Genomic DNA, 17,500 nt, shown 5'->3' on the forward strand with positions numbered 1-17,500 from the left:
CTAAGACATAAAAGAAATATATTTTTTCGAAGTGCGAGTTATAGACGTAAGGAAGAAGTGACTCTACCATACAGCTGGACAATTTAAGCAATTGTCTCTTACAGTGACCTAAAAACTTCGGGTAGCTCCAAAGGGATTCGAACACACAAACTCTGCGACGCTGGTGCAATGCTCTACAAATTAAGCTATGTTTATAAAGCCACACAATTGGGAGCAGGTCAATTTGTTGGGCTCATGTGTTCCTGTGAAAGGATTCGATGAATAAAATAAATGTATGTTTTTAGAGCGAGTTTCAATCGAGTGTCGTAAAACCAAAACCAAAGTAATTACTTTGGCCAATCAAAAAGGACGAAGACGATCCATTAAACCAATCAAAATTCGAAGTAATTACACGTAGCCGACACAAAGTGCGGGAAAATGTGCCCACGCAAGCCACGATTGGTTTTGGTTTCACTTCTGATTGGTTGAAAAAGTGGCGCGAGAACTTTGAACCAATCTGCAAAACCAATGCAATTCGCTTATTGCTTTCGACACTTAATTGAAAACCGTTCTAAATGCGTTGGAGCCACGTGAATTTTTTATGTCTGTAATTAGAGACAATTGCTTAAATTGTCCGGCTAAGTGCGACGGTCACTTTTCCCTTACATCTTGCAGACAGCTATGATGACACTCAAGTGAAGTATGGATGGTCAAGCGTCTCACTAAGGGAAAAGGATATGACGGAATTTTATGTGGATAAAGAGAATCTCTTTTTGAAGCCAACGTCATTCATAACAGGTGCAGGCAATCTACACAGCGCTTTCACATAGAAGATCTAAGCGCATTTAAAATTTGTTGAGAGCGGAGTTGATCTCCTTAGATCATGCTTGCGCATAGATCAATGCATTACGTGTAACGTTTTTTTTGTTAATGTGATCATCGGTCCATGCGTTTGTTTTATTTAAAAAAGCCTAAAGAAATTCTTTGCACACGAATAAGGAAATCTTTGCTGACGTCATTGTTACAGTTTGCTTCATTAACATCCGAGTTTGCCCAGAGAGGACATCATGCTATTTACAAACTTACAGAACTTAAAAGAACTTGTTAAAGTTAATTAAACCTCCAATTTTAAACATTTAAGCTTTGATAACGAGCCGGCGATGAGCCATCAAAAGCTACTAAATCTAGGTAGCAAAAGTGTTAAATAAATGGTCACATATATGAAAAGCCATAACTTTCTTATGTAGTTTTTACTAGTGTGGTCTTGGAGGTTTTGTTTTGTGGAGTTGTTTGTCATTGTGTGGTGAGGTTTTGTTATTGTATGACGAGTTTTGATGATTACGTTTGTGTTTCCATCATGGTGTGACGAGGTTTGAACCCTGCGCGTTGTGTTTCCATAATGATGTGTTAAGGTCTTCTTCTGACGTACATTTTATGAGGTGAGGTTCTTTTATGACGTCGAGTTTCTCCTTTTATGTGATTGTAAATACAGCTCGTCAAAAGGAGACCTCGACACATCAACACGTAACCATCAAACGTTGTCACGTGTGACAAAACCTCAGCACACAATGACAAAACCACACCACATGATCATCCTCATCTTCATCTTCGTCGTTCTCGTCATCCAATTTCGTTCCCACGGTGTCTCCTCTCTGAACGACAATGGAGGCAGAGAAGAGAGACCGTGGGAACGAGGTTGGTTCTCATCATCATCGTCGTCGTTTTCGAAATCGTCTTCACAATCATACGGGTAAAGGAGTGACGTCATCATCACAGGCACAATGATCATCATCATTAAAATCACCATTCCACTATCATTGTTTTTTGTCATCGCCTTCATCCGACCATCCTCGTCATCACTATCATTCCTTTCTATGACTTTGTGCCTTCGAAACGCCCTTTAATAACACCACTTAAACAGGAAACCAAATTTTAAAATTAAATTTGCGTTCCTTAATTCAGACGCCCACTTGTATCTACAGGAACTCACACAGCAGCTGTTGCTGAATTCCGAATAAGGCGACGTCTTCAACATTACATCCTCGGTTTTTATTTACCATGCTTAACTTGCACTTGTGCTTCGTGGATCCAGTTCTGGATGAACGGCAGGGATATAGCTGGCCGTGCCAGCGTGGGAACAGCAACAGTGTTGGCAGAGATCTTTCTGCTCCAGTATAGCAACCAAGAAATGCCAAAAGTCAGCTATTTGAAAGCAGCTGAACTCTTCGTCGTTGTATCATTTGCCTTTATCTCTCTGGCACTCGTCGAATCGGCGGTTGTCTATAGGGTCACCTCTGTTACTTTAAAGCGCAATGTGGCAGACGGCAGGAAAAAAACCCATAAAGTATGTAAATGAAACAATCAGCAGAAAATGCCTGAATTAGGCAAAGATTGAGTTTTTTAGAAAGGGATATATCTGCATGACCCATTTTTTTAAGATCGTACCAGGTAATGCATTTCAGGTCTTCGTTATTTCAAAAGTTAAATTAAACAGAAACAACAAATCGGAATTTGTGGACAGAAGATCCTTTCTCAGATTCATATCTGCGTTGTACTTAGCTTTGAAGAGGAACAGAAGAGGGCACCTTTTTGCTATTAAAACGCACTTCACTGATTTCTTACAAGAAAAACGTTAAAGGTACTTTGGGGCTACCCAGTGGTTGGCATAAACGGTTTATTCACATTATGTGTACGAAATCATAACCTAAAGCAAGTAATGTGTTTTAGAGATGAATTTTGCCTTTAACCCTTTAAGCACTTTATCCACACTAACATTACCCTTACTGATCTCTGTACATTCATTGTAAAAGTAATGGGAGAATTTGTTGAAAGATCAAAGTGTTTTCTCCTCATCCACAACTTTGTAAGTTCTTGAAACCTTTTTGTTCATTTTGTAGAAATAAATAGTGCGGGGAAAATTCATGTTTGTCTCCCTTCGGACTTTGAGGTTTAATTTGTATTTTCGTCACTAAAGTATTTACTCACGATCTCGTTTTTAAAAGGTCTTGCAATCCTTTTTCAGCAACGGTCCAGTTCGTCACGAGGCAAGAAACCAGGCAGTAAGTTAATTCCCTCGGCTGAGGGGGCAACAAACTCTGGTATTTCCAACATTAAAGAGGCTGCAGTGAGTCAGCACGTGCACGTGGACTGCGAAAACCACTACCCTCTTAAAGAAAAGCTATCCACACCCCTTGTGAGGAACTTGGGGTCCGTGATAGATCAAGGAGCACGTTTCACGTTTCCTGTGATTTACATGACATTCACTGCTGTATATTTTTCTCTTGGTCTTGCTTAACCACGATAAAAATGCAATCAACAGTTGTCCGTCGAGTACATACACATGTACACATTTATCAAGTATGACATTCACAGTGCATCAAGAAGTGACCATGTATAGCCAAGTTTATATGTAATTATTTAGTATATTCCACGTGAGTAATTAAATAAAGCTGTTTACGCGTTCGGATTGGGTAACTTGGGGGTGATAAACTTAGTAGAAATTACTTTTGTTTACATGACGATTGTCGAAAAATGGGGGACAAGAATAAGAATAAGAATAAGATGAAAATGATGATGATGATGATGATGATGATAGAGGCAGTGCGGCCTAGTGGTTAGGGCGCTTGCCTTGAGATCCGGGCATCCCGGGTTCAATACACTTTCAGGCCACTAGTTGAATTTGTTCCTGTAGTAGTATCTGGTTCAACTTCTCAGCTGCCTTTGTAAATAGCCAACTAGCTTGTCACCGGCCAGTTGGGATTCTTAACAGTTGTTCTGTCGTGATTGTGTTCATTGGCCCTGAAAAGCCCTTCTAGGGAGTGGTCAATTAGGTATGTACGTATATGTGTATGATAGTGATGATGATGATGATAATGATGATGATGATGATAACGATGACCGCGACAAAGTTGATGATGCTGGCTCTTCCGAGAGAACTCTTCCTTGCGGTCTTCAGGACTACAGGAAATACACCAAAGCCAAAGAGGTGCATGGATGGACAAAAATGAGAAACATTGAAACGGATTGCATCTGGGGAATATTGAAAACGTTCACCCACGTTTGAGAATCGTCTTGCTTGGGTTGCAACTATAATTTTATCGTGAAAGGAATTCATATTACCGTTTCGAATTCGAAACTCATCATCAATAAAAGATCTCCAGATATTGAAAACTTAATATTATATCGTGCTCGTAGCCGCTATAAACAAATTAAACTGTTAAATAGATGATAGTTCTTAAAGCCCTAAGGGGAACTGAGTCATGTCTCAGACGTGCAGTCTCAAACAATGGCCGTTTTTAAGGAATTCTCTATTATCATTTTGAATTCGAAAATCATATTAATTAATTAGAGATCTCCAGGGAGAACTTCATTATGCCTTGCGCATGCACGTAGCCCCTACAAACAGAACTGTTACTTAAAGCCCTAAGGGGAACTGAGTTATGTCCATGCACTACATGCAGTTTGTGTTTTGTTAAGTCTTTAATAATTCATTGTATTTGTACGTCAACACGCAGAGGAGGTAACATGAATTAAAGAAAACTTAATTAGAACAAGTTTGACGTTGCCTATGCGATGCCTACGACTAAATGATTTGTCAGGAGGCAGTGCGGCCTAATGATACGGTTTGCCTTGAGATTTAGAAATTCCGACTTGGAGTTCAAGACCCATTTTGACCATTCGTTGAATTTTAAAACCTTCCAGTCCCTGGTTCAATTTCTCGACAGCACTTGTAAATAGCCAACTGATTTACCCCCGGTCAGTTGCGATTCTTAACGGTTGTTGTTTTCGTTCAACTTTATCGTTTCCTTTGATTGTTGATTGGCTCTGAAAAGCCCCAAATGGAAGCGGTCACCTTAATGTACTCTTACTAACCGAGTTCGAGGGCCTTACTGTAAATTACGGCTTCGCTCTTTGGCCATAAATCTAAGGGGATAAAACAAGGGTCCGTAATTTTACAGTATGGACAGAGAAAATGAGGTTGGTAAGATATTTATTACATCTTTCTGGTAATCAGCCGTGCGGAAAAGGAAACTAGTTGAAGTCAAGCGGAAGGTTCAACCGCCATAAAGATCTGAAAACGGATAAAACAACTTGGCTATTAAAATAGTTGCTTGAAAGATTCAAACAGTTTTACATGTTCACGCAACAGAAAAGACATGAAGAACTTTCTAGAGATTTCGCTAATTTAGCCAATCACAGCGCGCGTAATATCTGAGAGATATAATAATTAACTATTTTTCACCGAGCCTAGGCGAATGGTTGTTTTAGTGTATTTACATAGGTGAATATTTGAAATATGCAGTTTCTTTAAAACAATTAATTTCTTCGTCTGTCACCTCGACAAAACTTCTTGCGACCATATTGAAAAAGCGCTTAGTTGATTATTGCGCAAGAATCACCTCAACGGCAGCCAATCAGCGCAGAGAATTTTCAATAATCACTTATGCAATTATGCTAAATGTATGTATTAAAGAGAATATGTTTATAATTTTGTGGTACAGGCTGGTTAACAAACAATGGCTAGTCTTCGCACGGATCGTTGGAAATATTTCAAAATCTTCCAAAATGTATAGTCGTTTCCAATACCCTTTGTGTATTTCTTACTGTTATTTATTATCATATTTGTTCTAGATTGTAGAGCGGTTTTCAATTAAGTTTCGAAAGTAATTAGCGAATTACTTTGGTTTTGCATCTACTTCACTCAGTGATTGGTTCAAAGTTTTCGCGCCACTTATTCAACCAACCAGAAGTGAAACCAAAACCAATTGTGGCTCGCGCGTGCACATTTTCCCGCCTTTTGTGTCGACTACGTGTAATTACTTCGAATTTTGATTGGTTTACTGGATTGTCTCCTTCCTTTTTGATTGGTTAAAGTAATTACTATGGTTTTGGTTTTACGACACTCATTTGAAAACCGCTCTATCTTTACTAATTTAATATGATTCAACATGCAGCGAGTGTGAGCCATTAAAATGTGGGTTGCATTCGAGATAAGTGGTATCCATATGCCTGCGGAAACATTAAGGATAGGATATCAGGTAATACCGCTTTGAAATAGTCTACAATAGTTGACAAAAAGACTTAGTACTTGAGACAAGTGAAAAACGCCTCTGGCTTTGGTGAATCCTAATATGCAGGCTAGTAACCAGGTGTTTTCAGAGGCTTTATCACGTTTTGCCAGCTAAAGAATTCAGTATACATCATAAAAATAAACCATCAGCTTGTCAGCTGAATTTACGGCCATCGTGAATAATTTATTTTTGACTTTAACGTCTAGAGATATCCTTTTAATCTGGTACGTAATTTATAATTGGAGACGTCAAACAAATTACCAGAAACACGAGTTAAGTTTGGCTGTTTCCAACAAACATTGCCTCATTACAGTTCGCCTTCGGATTGTAACGCGTCGTGTGTTCGCTTATCACCGGCAAAAATAATCATGTTTCCTGCTGCTTTATTATTTACTGTGTTACTCAAATCTCTTTTTCTAGGAACAATTTGTGAAGAATTCCAAGTGGTCAACAAAGGGTAGGTTTCTGGGAATTTTGCTAACTTTTTGAAAACATTCATTTCATTGGCCGAATTTATACTGGAGACGAAAACCTCGTTTAAGACAAATTATCCGTCTAAGACGGATATTTCCAGTCTGCAATTCGTCTACACATAAATACGGTGTTTAGACGAACTGGGGACCAAAATTCGTCTTCGATTGATTCCGACGTCTGTCAGCACACGTGCTAACAGACGAATCAGTTGGAGACGAATATTGGTCCATTTTAGTTATATCCTTTCTTTCGGATAGAGGCTAATTATCTAACTACGATAAATTTTTGCCCTTGCTTTTTTGCGACTGAATAACATAGAAGGCAAAATGACTGAATGCGGATTGGTCAAAGAAGAGGGCATTTTTTCTTAATTTTGTTTGTGAAGAGAGCAAAATTATTCGGTCACGATTAGTCGAGCGCCAAAAATACTCGCTCCAGATTGGCTGAACTCACCGCCTCCACGTTCAGTTGGTTTCTTCATTTTCAGCAAAACAACTTCGTCTTCTTCAAAGTTTGTCTTTCAATATATTCGCGTTGCATTCGCTAAAATGCCCTAATGGATCAAGAAGTAGATACTCCGAAAGGTGAATTTTTGAGTGATAAGAGGAAGAGCAAAAGATTTTTTTCATGAAAGGCTTCAAACTTGGATCGACTTGCATGGCGCCCTGCGTAGGGGGATTGTGACATTGAAAAACTGTTACAATGATTATTCAACGCGTCAAGGGCTTTCACGTTTTTACCAAGGCATCTTGCAGCTCTCCAAAAAAGGTCACAGAACATTTTGCCATTGATCGGAGGAACGAGGATAGGAAACGAGGGACGGTTTTTTTTTTCTTTTTTTTTTTTTTTTTAATTATTGTTTTTTCTTTTAAAATGTTCGATTATTAAAATTTATTTATTTTTAGATACTGCTGAAACACTAGGATTTTCCGTTTTCTAAAAAGTAATGTCTTCACCGCGCGCAATGAAGATATTTTTATCTATGTGAGGATTTAGGTGTCGTCATGGTAACTAACACGATTAGCCAATTCAAAAGCGAACTTCCCCTTCCGAGAAAGATACGTTGTTCTGTAATGTAATTTTTCAGTCTTCGACATTAACAATTTTAATGAGGGCGAGCGTATCTCGCACTCGTTCCCTGGACTCACTCAGGAGAGACACTAGCCTCAACATATAACTTTGCAATAACGGAAGTCTTTCGCGATTTATCCATCTCGATCATGTCGTACAATGTGGACGAAGTTAGTGTCGTAAAAATAAAACGGTACGAGCGGTTTCGGAGTAAAAATAGAGAATAAAAAAATCACATTTAAGCTCGCGTTGTTGCTCAAAAGTTCAACTTTGGTGATTTCCAGCGTTGTTGTGAAGAGTACCGCACGAATATGTGCTAAAATGCGCATGCGTGCCGCACGTGCAGCACGTTTATTTTTTCCCTTTTAACCAATGATATTGTTGTTTTGTGGCGTTCTCGTTGCCGACCGCGTGGTAGATCTTAGGGCCGATTTACACCGTACGATTTTTGTCGCATGCGACAAGCTTACGACAGGCCTGCAACTCGTTTACGATTGTCGTGTACGTCAGAAAAAATGTCGTAGCATTTTAAAACATGTTTTAAAACGCTGCGACAATCGTAAGTCATGTCCTAGGCCTGTCGTGAGCTTGCCGCATGCGCCAAAAATCGCACCGTGTAAATCGGCCCTTGAAGTCCCTACATTCAGGACTCAAACATAAAATTTGTGTATTATCCCAGCTTGGTCATGTAATAAATGTTCTCTTATATAGGTCATTGTGTAATGCGATTGTATCGGTTTCAGAGATGTAGCGGCGTTATAAACAATTAACAAACAAGAATTTCACAATACTTTTATTTTCGACAAATTTATCATGTATATAATAAGCAAAAGCAAGGAAGAAGTAATCCGGCCCGGCTTTTCCTTTACTCACTCATCAGTTTGCTCTTCTTTTTTGGCGTCTGTATCGGGTGGCTAAGGCAAAAAGGGGAACGTAAAATTGAAGTCTTTTTTTCTTTTTCATTTTACCTGGCTCATATAAACGACAATAATTACACTCAAAATACCATGTCAAATAATAAGACAGGTTCATGCACACCTTATAATAGTTTGAAAACTATAGAAACAAGTTACGATTTGTTATCAGACTGTTGCCTTTTTCGTCTCATTATCTCAGCTCTCAGATTAGAGATTTTTCCATCCTGAATTAACTAATTTTCCGGTAGCTCATAAAACCATAATAACACGAAGGGCGCATGCGTGTGCTAGTAGAGAATATTGGGGAAAAAAGATGTGTAAAATATGTAGGATATAGAAGTAGTTTCAGATAAATTCTTCTAAAATACTTTGATGTCTAGCTTTTACAACAAAATATGAATGTGAAATATGTGGAAGGGTATTGAGCACGTTGAGCAAAATAGTTGTTGAAATGATACGGAACAGGAGCATATCAAGGGCAGCTTCTATTTCCACTGATTCCTTGAGTCAACCCCTTCCCGTGTAAAGTTATTTTAGGGACAGGTTCTTCTCGTGAAAGGTATCACTCCTTCATATTTCCCTTGATCATGAGAAAGCTCTATTTTAATTGGATTTTACAACAGTGGGCGTGCTCAATCTTACCTTAGGTCGTAAGTGTAAACGGGTTTGCGCAACTACGCTTCCCGAAAGAGAGCAACCGTTAGTCCAGCGCCAAAGACGAATAGATTAAATTTGAACCGGTAAAACGAGTCAGTAAACTTGTTTTGGCGCTGGCGCGTGCGTTCAGCTACGTAACTGCTGCGTTTGGGCGAGCCTGCTGCGTAATGATTTCCCGTACTTCGCACATGCTCGATGGAAAATCAAACGGTTGCTTGCAGCAGTGGTTTCTCTCTCGGGAAGCGTAGGAGAAACCAACTGCTCGCAGGGTAGCTGAATCTTGCAATGGAGATGTGCTATAAATATATGTCCCTGGGAAAAGGTTGACCCCTGGCCAAGTATAGGAGATAGAGGTTTCCCTTGAAGAGCTCCCGCACGGAATGTTGAATGGGGGGAATGGGACTAGAACCCAGGACCCACCCTGCATAATTTATTATGCCACCGGGCAGTTGGTTTAAAATTTGCAAGCTCTTATAATATTCCATAAAATGTGACTGAAAGGGAGATAGAAGATGTATCTGGTTTCCATATATTTGAATACTGGTCCTTGCTTACACAGGTATATTACATAGTTGCAACTAAGCCTGGAAGCAAAGTCTAATTTTTATCTTTTTGTGTAAACCTTTTAGAGCAAAGCATGACCATGACGAAGAACTTTTTGAAAGAAAAATCGAGGCTCCAAACAAAACACATATACTGGATGCATTGTTCAAAGGATACGACAAGCGTGTGAGACCACACTACCGTGGTAAGCGAAATCAATATATAAGTATCATCAGACATGGCAGATAGACCTCTTAAGACTTGCGGCTAAATACAGGAATTGCACCGACCAGCCGTCTGGGCAAAAAAATTGGTTTGGTGTTGGGGCTCTCATTCTCGCGGGCTCAAATTTGTAATATCTGTACAAGTGAATCACTGGGACTAGGTTGGTGCAATTCCTGTATTTAGTTTCATAAAGGCGGCCAAACAAAATAATCTTATGTTAATAAGCCTTTCTAGCATTGCTACGACGAGCAAGTTTCAAAGGAATATTTGTTTCAAAATGAGGGCGGTAGGTCCAAGTAACATAAATACAAAACAATGTAGAGGACGTCGCCATTTATGAAAGACAAGTGGTCTATTAGTATGTACTACGGAGATCTGAGTGTAGAATTTGCATTTGCGAACCGTAAGCGAGTTATTGTAAATCCCACATCACCCAGTGAATACTGCATCTAACTTGTTCAATAATTGTGCGAATTTGTGAATTTACTTACTAAGTGGAATTCGCACTGGAGAAATAGCGCTAGGTGAGGGCTTTTGGATTCGATTTTAGACTTTAGGTTCTGGTTTTAATTTGACCCTGTTGCATGTTGGGGGTCGTTTGTGTTTAACGCCGCCGTTTTGTACGAATCTTGTTCGTGAAATAAGACAAAATAGAATTATATTACAACGGCGTACTACTTTCTGAGTTTTAGACCGATTTATAAATATTTTCTTTCGTTCCTGGATTACAGAATGGTCATACTAAGATTTGGTTGCAATATACTAACCAAACTCTAAAGACATAATAACGTTGCTGCAATGTACAATTACTAATGGACGAACAAAAGGAGCCAACGAAAGATCTTTTGTTGTCGTCCACCAATATGGCGGCGATGACGTCACTTAAAAAACCACCTTTAGAAGGATTTACAGAGAAAAACGATGTTTGTGTTGTGGCGTTGCCCTCATGATTTATGTATGAATGTACATAATTATTTTACTATTACTTATTTTATTTGGCAAAGGGACGTGCTAACAAGATATGCGAAAGAGAAGCTTTCCTGTTGGCAATAAGCTAATATAAGGACCAGCGCTTTCTGGTCTTCTTTGTTATTTCTCTTGACCCACTGTCTATTCCCGAAAATGTATGATACAGAAATCTTAATGAATACTGCTGTCTGTTCTTTCATAGGTAAACCAGTTCTGGTGTCATTGTACGTTGTAATTGACTCGTTTCACGACATCAAAGAAGAGCAAATGGTAAGAAAGTTGTTCATTTATTTTTAGCGGAGCTTGGGGCGCGCGGGGAGCACCATGGGTAAGAAAATATGGTAACCTACCGGTATATAAGCGAGGCCAGAACCAGGTTGCTGACCAGTGGTTTTCGTTAAAACAATGTTTTGCTGGGGGTGCTCAGTCTCGCGGGCTCAGAAAACCTGGTTGTGGTCATTGTTATTTAAGGTTTTTCGTTTTGGTCACCGTATGCACGTCCACCCTTCCAAGTATGCAAATGTGGCCAGTATCACTTGACCATATCGCGGGCTCAAGTTTAGAGCTATCGAGGTCAGGTTTTGTTTTAAAGTTGACCGCTGGCCAGCTACTAGGTTGCGATTGGATCGCATGCTCAAGCCAGGTAAACTTATTGTAAGAACAAATAACACGGGAGCTCCGCTTTTCGGCTTGGCTAAATCTAAATATTATGTTTGTATGATGTGAAAAGAAAATATGGTAGAGAACCTTAAAGTGCGCGTGACTCCTAAAATCTTTTATGGCTTCAATTAATTTTCGCACTTTCCAGAGTACGTCTTCTAAAGAATTTTTGTATTTTGTCAAATCCTCAATATTCTGCGATTTTTTAAATTCCCGAAAATCCTGCCGAAAAGGACGCCATCATCAGTGTAAGTAAGATAACAATCGAGGAGAATAGGACTAGTCACGCTCACAGTGAATTCAACATCTTTCAACGACAATTTAATTGCGTTGCTGCTTGTTGCAGCAATCCGAAAGACGAAACAAAAGTATATCATTGCATGTGAGACCATTTTTCGGAGACGAGCGACCAGACCCGCAAAGAGGCAAAGGAAAATGGGATTTACATTTGGAAGTGAAAAGGAAAAGCGGAAATTAAAGTTCTATTAAATTACGCTAGAAAAAATTGATACCGCGCCGTCTAATCGATCCTTCGAATAATTTCTCCATTTCTTTATCAGCTTCCCTTGCTATTTCGTACTCGGCAGTCCATTCTACGTCGGCTATAGGTCAGTTCATCGTCAAATGTAGCAGCCTCTTCGTCTCGCTCATTGACGGAGATGTGTAGCTTTCTTGTTCAATCTCGTATATTCCGCTGGAGACGAACTTACAGTCATCTGAGTTCACGTTACTAAATTCTAATTCCTCTTCTCTGTCCTGAAGGAGGTTCACCTCTTAAAAAGTATTTATCTACTCATTATCGTTCGCCGTGACACAACGAAAAACCTTAATTAAATAACAATGACCACAACCAGGTTTTCTGAGCCAGCGATACCGAGCACCCCCAGCAAACCATTGTTTTAACGAAAACCGCTGGTCAGCAACCTGGTTCTGGTCATTGCTGGCTAAGGCCTTCCTGGCACAACAGCTGCATATGCACTAGCAAAGCGTTTTCGACTTGACGTCACGGCTCTGGCTCGAACCAGACCTCTCTTGCTCGGACTTGAACGAAAATTTGAGCAATAAAAAATAAATCACGGGAAACTAGGGATTTTACAAAATCCAAGGAAAGTACATCAAAAGGATGTACTCTGGAAAATGCGAAAATTTATTTGTGTCAGAAAAAAAAGGGGTTAGGGGCACTTTAAGTTAATCCAGACCTCAGACAATCGAGTGAGGTGCACGATTGGGGAAAATTAATTCAAGAGACCTCTTTTCAGTTATATGCTTAATTACCTGGCCGTTAAACGAAAGTGAGGGTGGAGTTGACCCTGCTTGGTATGATATCGATCTCCCTGATTTTATTATGTTAATAATGTTGTTCTCGTGCAAATTAGTTGGAATGCACATAAGAAAAGCAGTGAGGTTTCTATAAAAGCAAGGTCAACTCTAGCCTCACTTTAATTCATAGGCCTGGTAACAAAGCACACGACTGTAAAATGGTCAATGTTGTAAAGCAATGAGGCAGGATGCAATGCGCCGTCTGGTGGTTTTCTGCAATCTCGCACATCTCGCGCCTTAGTGGGACAATCCTTCTCTTTTCATGATGGCGGTTTATTGGCTACTGAAAGCTCAGCCACCTGGCTTTTTGAAGGCCTTTTTCTTCTTGCACCTGATTCTTTGAAATACTATGCAACATATAGAATGAGGTAATAATTTCAAGACAAGTGATCGTCTTGGCTTTTGTGTAACTCATAGACTTAGGTAACTCCATCATACTTTTTCATTTTTTGCAGGAATACAAAGTTGAGGTGAGATTGAAGGAAAAATGGAAGGATTCCAGACTTGCTTACGGCAACGCATCATGGTTTGTTCGTTTGAAGGGTGAGACACTTGCCAAAGTGTGGTATCCAGATACCCTTATAGAAAACTCAAGAAAACACGTCGTGGATGACAAAACAAGAACGGCGTTCCTCTTTGGAGACGGAACAATTTATCTCTCAGAGTGGTTTGTATTGCCAAACAGTATCTTAAGGCTAATGCTAAGCAGGAACCCATTACCTGCAGCCTCCATACGCAATATACCCTTGAGTCATCATTTTGAAATACCTTCGTCTTTCGGGTGTTCTGCACGTGATGTTATCAGTGGCCGGCCATAGGTGTCTTATGATTGGTTATTGTGAAACCACCCGCAAACCCCCCTCCCCCTCCCCCTTCCCCTGGGAGGTGCTGCTAAAATAAAAAAAATACGCGACAGGATTGACTCAGAGGATTAATATGTGAAGATGGAGGCTCTAGGTAATGAGCTCCTGGGCTGAGAGATTTGTGCACCCTTAAGTCTGTTCTGAAACGAAAAGTGTACTTGTGTGTGTGGATGGGAGGAAGGGAGAGGAGGAAGGAACGGAGGAGGGGACAGGGGCGTCCAAACCGTCAGCTTTCCATACCCGTTTTCCCGCCTCCCGTACCGTTGTGTCCCAAGGTTAAACTAACGATAATGGGGGACGGTCAAGGTCTCGCTGAAGGTTATCTCTTGGCTTTGACATTCGTGAACTTAGTTACTATGATGGTAAATCGTCGCAATTTTGTCTCAGTGAAGGTAATCAAACCTTTCTGCTTTAGACAGGTATCCCCTGTGGGACCACATTTTTCAGATATTTTGCATTATATTGCATCAATTTGCTCTGCATTGCATAGCTTCGCATAGCATGCAATGCAACTCTACGCTCTATCGTATCGCATTAAGTGCATTGCTTAGTTGCGTTATCTCTTGACAGTATTCAAAGCTTAATGAACTTCCCGGGTGATAATGTCTTCCCTCAAGCACCACGAATCTTCGAATTCCTTGGTCGCGTTAGAACAATAAATTGAGTTTACTCGGGAGGTACTGTTGTCTCTTCATCTGTCTAGTACTCTCCTATGAGGCCTTGGTGATGGCAACGCATCATTGGAAAGATATCGATAATTTCTCACTTGACTAATAGATAATTTATAAACAAGGGCACCCAAGGTAGGTGTTTTGCAAAATATCTGTTCCGCAGTGGACATTCATCTGTCTGGCAAGTTATTAATTTCATACTCTTTCGCTGAGAAACTGACTGGATGAGAACAAAAACTGGGGCAGACTGGAGAAGAACTCGTTCACGAGAAGCTTACTGCTGGTTCAACTTATCGCATATTGAGAAAAAAACCGTTTTGACCAGTTTGCAAAGCCTATGAGAGCCATTTCTAGGCTCCTTGTATTGTATATAGACTATCTAAAGGGATGTTTTTATCACCTACGCCGTTCGGATATCTTAGCTGAAAATCGAAGTGTCCGAAAATTTTTGGGAACGATATCTTCATTTCAGAAATTGCTAGCTGAACGTTACCTTCTAAGAACTTTCCAGCAAACCAGTTTCTCATCCGAAACTGCTAGGTGACCTTTTTACGTGCCAAAAATTGCAAAAATATCCCTTCCGAACACGTAAGGGTCTACTTTTTCCTGGTTGCGAATCGTTTACGCGATGTTTTAGTAAAAAAAAAAAATCTGTAGCTGTTTGGCAACGTAGAACCGAAATTCTTAGAACAGTTTGACTTTCCCGAACACATATTTTACGGAAGATTATCGTTGAGCGCCCCTGAGTTTGGCAAGCGCTTTAGATTGACGAGGTTCTTTCCTTTCTGGGAAACAATTACACAATGTCGGCTGGCTGGGTTTTTCCCTCACTATCTACCTGGGAGCTGGAATTTTGCTCATAATCAACCTGATCCGAATGTGTTTTATTCGCGTTTTCTGGTAAGTTTTTTGCCTATTATCATGCATTTTGGAAATGATTTTCGTCGAGTGCCCCTGTTATTAACGTGTGCCTTGCATGTCAGTATACTTTCTTATGGCTCTTTGTTGTGGGCATTGTGTCCTCCCTCGGGAAATAACCAGAGATATCAGGCCCCAGTTGTTTAGACGATGGATAGCGCTATCCACCGGATAAATCACTACCCAACGGATAAACACTAGCAAAACCGATTGAGTTATCCAGTGGATAGCGCCATCCACCGGATAAATCACTATCCAGCGGGTAAACACTAGCAAAACCCAGTGGATAGTGATTTATCCGGCGGATAGCGCTATCCATCGTTTGAACGACTGGGGCCAGGACTGTATTCCTTTAAAGGGAAACTCCACTAAAACAACAAAATAACTTTAAGCCACAGAACATGATGTTTGCAATTTGAAATTCTCAAACTTTTTCCAATGAAAGCGTTCGTATCCGAAAAAAGTGAATTTCAAAAACGCTTTTGTGGCTTTCAAATTTCACGGGGACCGCCATCTTGAATAATTGTGACGTGTTGTGGTTACGCTATTGTTCTGACACAAAAAGCGATTGTTCTGGAACAATAGGGCAACCACGACACGTCAAAATTATTCAAGATGGCGGCGCCCGGGAAATTTGAAAGCAAAAATAAGCGTTTTGAAATTCTTTTTTTTTTTTTCAGATACAATCGCTTTCATTGGAAAAAGTTCGAAAAATGGATGGATGTCCAGACTTTGAAACTGCAAATAGCTGGATGTATGTAAACACGGAAATACGTCTCATTTATGCCTAATGCAACCACTCTGGTATTATCCAAGTAAAAGCGATTCTTGCTTAGTGGTGATTCGTCAAAGTTGTAAACTGCCCCAATTAGGGAGTTTAAGAAAGCGCGTTTTTGAGACGCGGACGGCAACCGAAAGTGATCTGTTTTTCCCTTTTAACTTGTCTTCACATAACCACATTTACATTGCCAAGTATTTTTTTCTCCATTACAAGTAATTAGTATAAAAATGTGGGAGACACCTGTCCACTGTCCTGGCACGCGAAATGTTCTCTTCCGGTTGCCGTCCGCGTCTCAAAAACGGGCGTGCTTAAGCTCCTTAATTTGTACTTCCTTGCAGACAGCTATGATGACACTCAAGTGAAGTATGAATGGTTACACGTTTACCTAAAGGAAAGAGATATGACGGAATTTTATGTGTACAAGGAGAGCTTCGAACTGAGACCAACACCATTCATCACAGGTAAAGAGAATATACGTAATAGCCATTTTTCCCAGCTGTCCTGACGTCCTCAGAGTGCTACTCGTGTAGACACGCATGACAGGCTAGGGCCATTTAGTAGCAACTGTTTTACTGTTGTTTTTCACACTCTTATATATTTTGTCTTGTCGTTTGTCATTTTCTTCATGTCCGGGTCTTTATATATTTACGCACCTACATCGCAGCTACGTTGTCTGTTTCGCGCGGTCTCTAGTATGTACACATCGTCCATTTCGTTACTTCGTGACATCTGATGTTAAAGTAGACTCTCTAATTTGTAATAGGAAGTTAACAAGACGAATGTGGTTTTCAGCGTTGTCTGTATTCTTATGGACAACCATATTCGTCATCACAGTGGTCAAAATGTTGTGGACTCACTTTTTACCGCATTATTCAAAGTCAAACTAATTAAGAGAATGCTTTTTTCAGAACGTGACCAGGATCGTGACAAAGAGAAAGAGCAAGCGTTGTCTATAACTTTCTCGCCATCTGATTGGTTTATTTCTTAAAATAAAGCGTTTCTAATTGGCTATTACAAATGTGTGACACGTTGACGCGAGCATGACGTGAGTAGCGTTGTGTAGACTCTTATCTACAACGGCAAATTAGCCAATCAGATTGCGAAATAATAACAAGCAATTGTGGTAAAGAGAAATATTTCACAAGTCAGTTATCATTATGATAGACACCCTTTGTCGGCGTAGTTCTCATTCTTGTCTTCCATTCCAACCTGCATCTTCATCTCCGTAATATCCTCATCGTCAACATTCAAAGTTAGTGTCGTCATCGTCATCGTCATCATTATCACTCCACATTCTCATTGTGATCGTCATAATCCTCACTATCCTCATCTTCACCGATGTCATCCGACTGTTATCATCCTGACCCTCGACCCTCTACCC

General features: G+C 40.1%; 2 protein-coding genes across 3 annotated transcripts in view; both read left to right on the top strand.

The window, feature by feature from the left end:
* LOC138023497 (gamma-aminobutyric acid receptor subunit gamma-1-like) overlaps window positions 1-16,129 on the top strand; it is a 27,272-nt gene extending 11,143 nt beyond the window's left edge. The window contains exons 6-14 of the mRNA XM_068870498.1: window positions 655-777; window positions 1,962-2,323; window positions 3,002-3,038; window positions 6,471-6,507; window positions 9,799-9,917; window positions 11,109-11,176; window positions 13,342-13,553; window positions 14,320-14,395; window positions 16,019-16,129. Of these exons, the coding sequence (XP_068726599.1) occupies window positions 655-777; window positions 1,962-2,323; window positions 3,002-3,038; window positions 6,471-6,507; window positions 9,799-9,917; window positions 11,109-11,176; window positions 13,342-13,553; window positions 14,320-14,395; window positions 16,019-16,129 (1,145 nt within the window). The remainder of the gene's footprint in view (window positions 1-654; window positions 778-1,961; window positions 2,324-3,001; window positions 3,039-6,470; window positions 6,508-9,798; window positions 9,918-11,108; window positions 11,177-13,341; window positions 13,554-14,319; window positions 14,396-16,018) is intronic.
* Window positions 16,062-17,500, top strand: part of LOC138024081 (gamma-aminobutyric acid receptor subunit alpha-3-like) — a 4,178-nt gene continuing 2,739 nt past the window's right edge. The window contains exons 1-2 of one of the 2 annotated variants that reach the window (XM_068871168.1): window positions 16,062-16,092; window positions 16,458-16,580. In XM_068871168.1, the coding sequence (XP_068727269.1) occupies window positions 16,520-16,580 (61 nt within the window). In that variant the 5' untranslated portion in view covers window positions 16,062-16,092; window positions 16,458-16,519. The remainder of the gene's footprint in view (window positions 16,093-16,457; window positions 16,581-17,500) is intronic. The other variant, XM_068871169.1, reaches the window with a different exon arrangement.

Source organism: Montipora capricornis, chromosome 11 (genome assembly GCF_036669925.1).
Source record: "Montipora capricornis isolate CH-2021 chromosome 11, ASM3666992v2, whole genome shotgun sequence".
NCBI lineage: Eukaryota > Metazoa > Cnidaria > Anthozoa > Scleractinia > Acroporidae > Montipora > Montipora capricornis.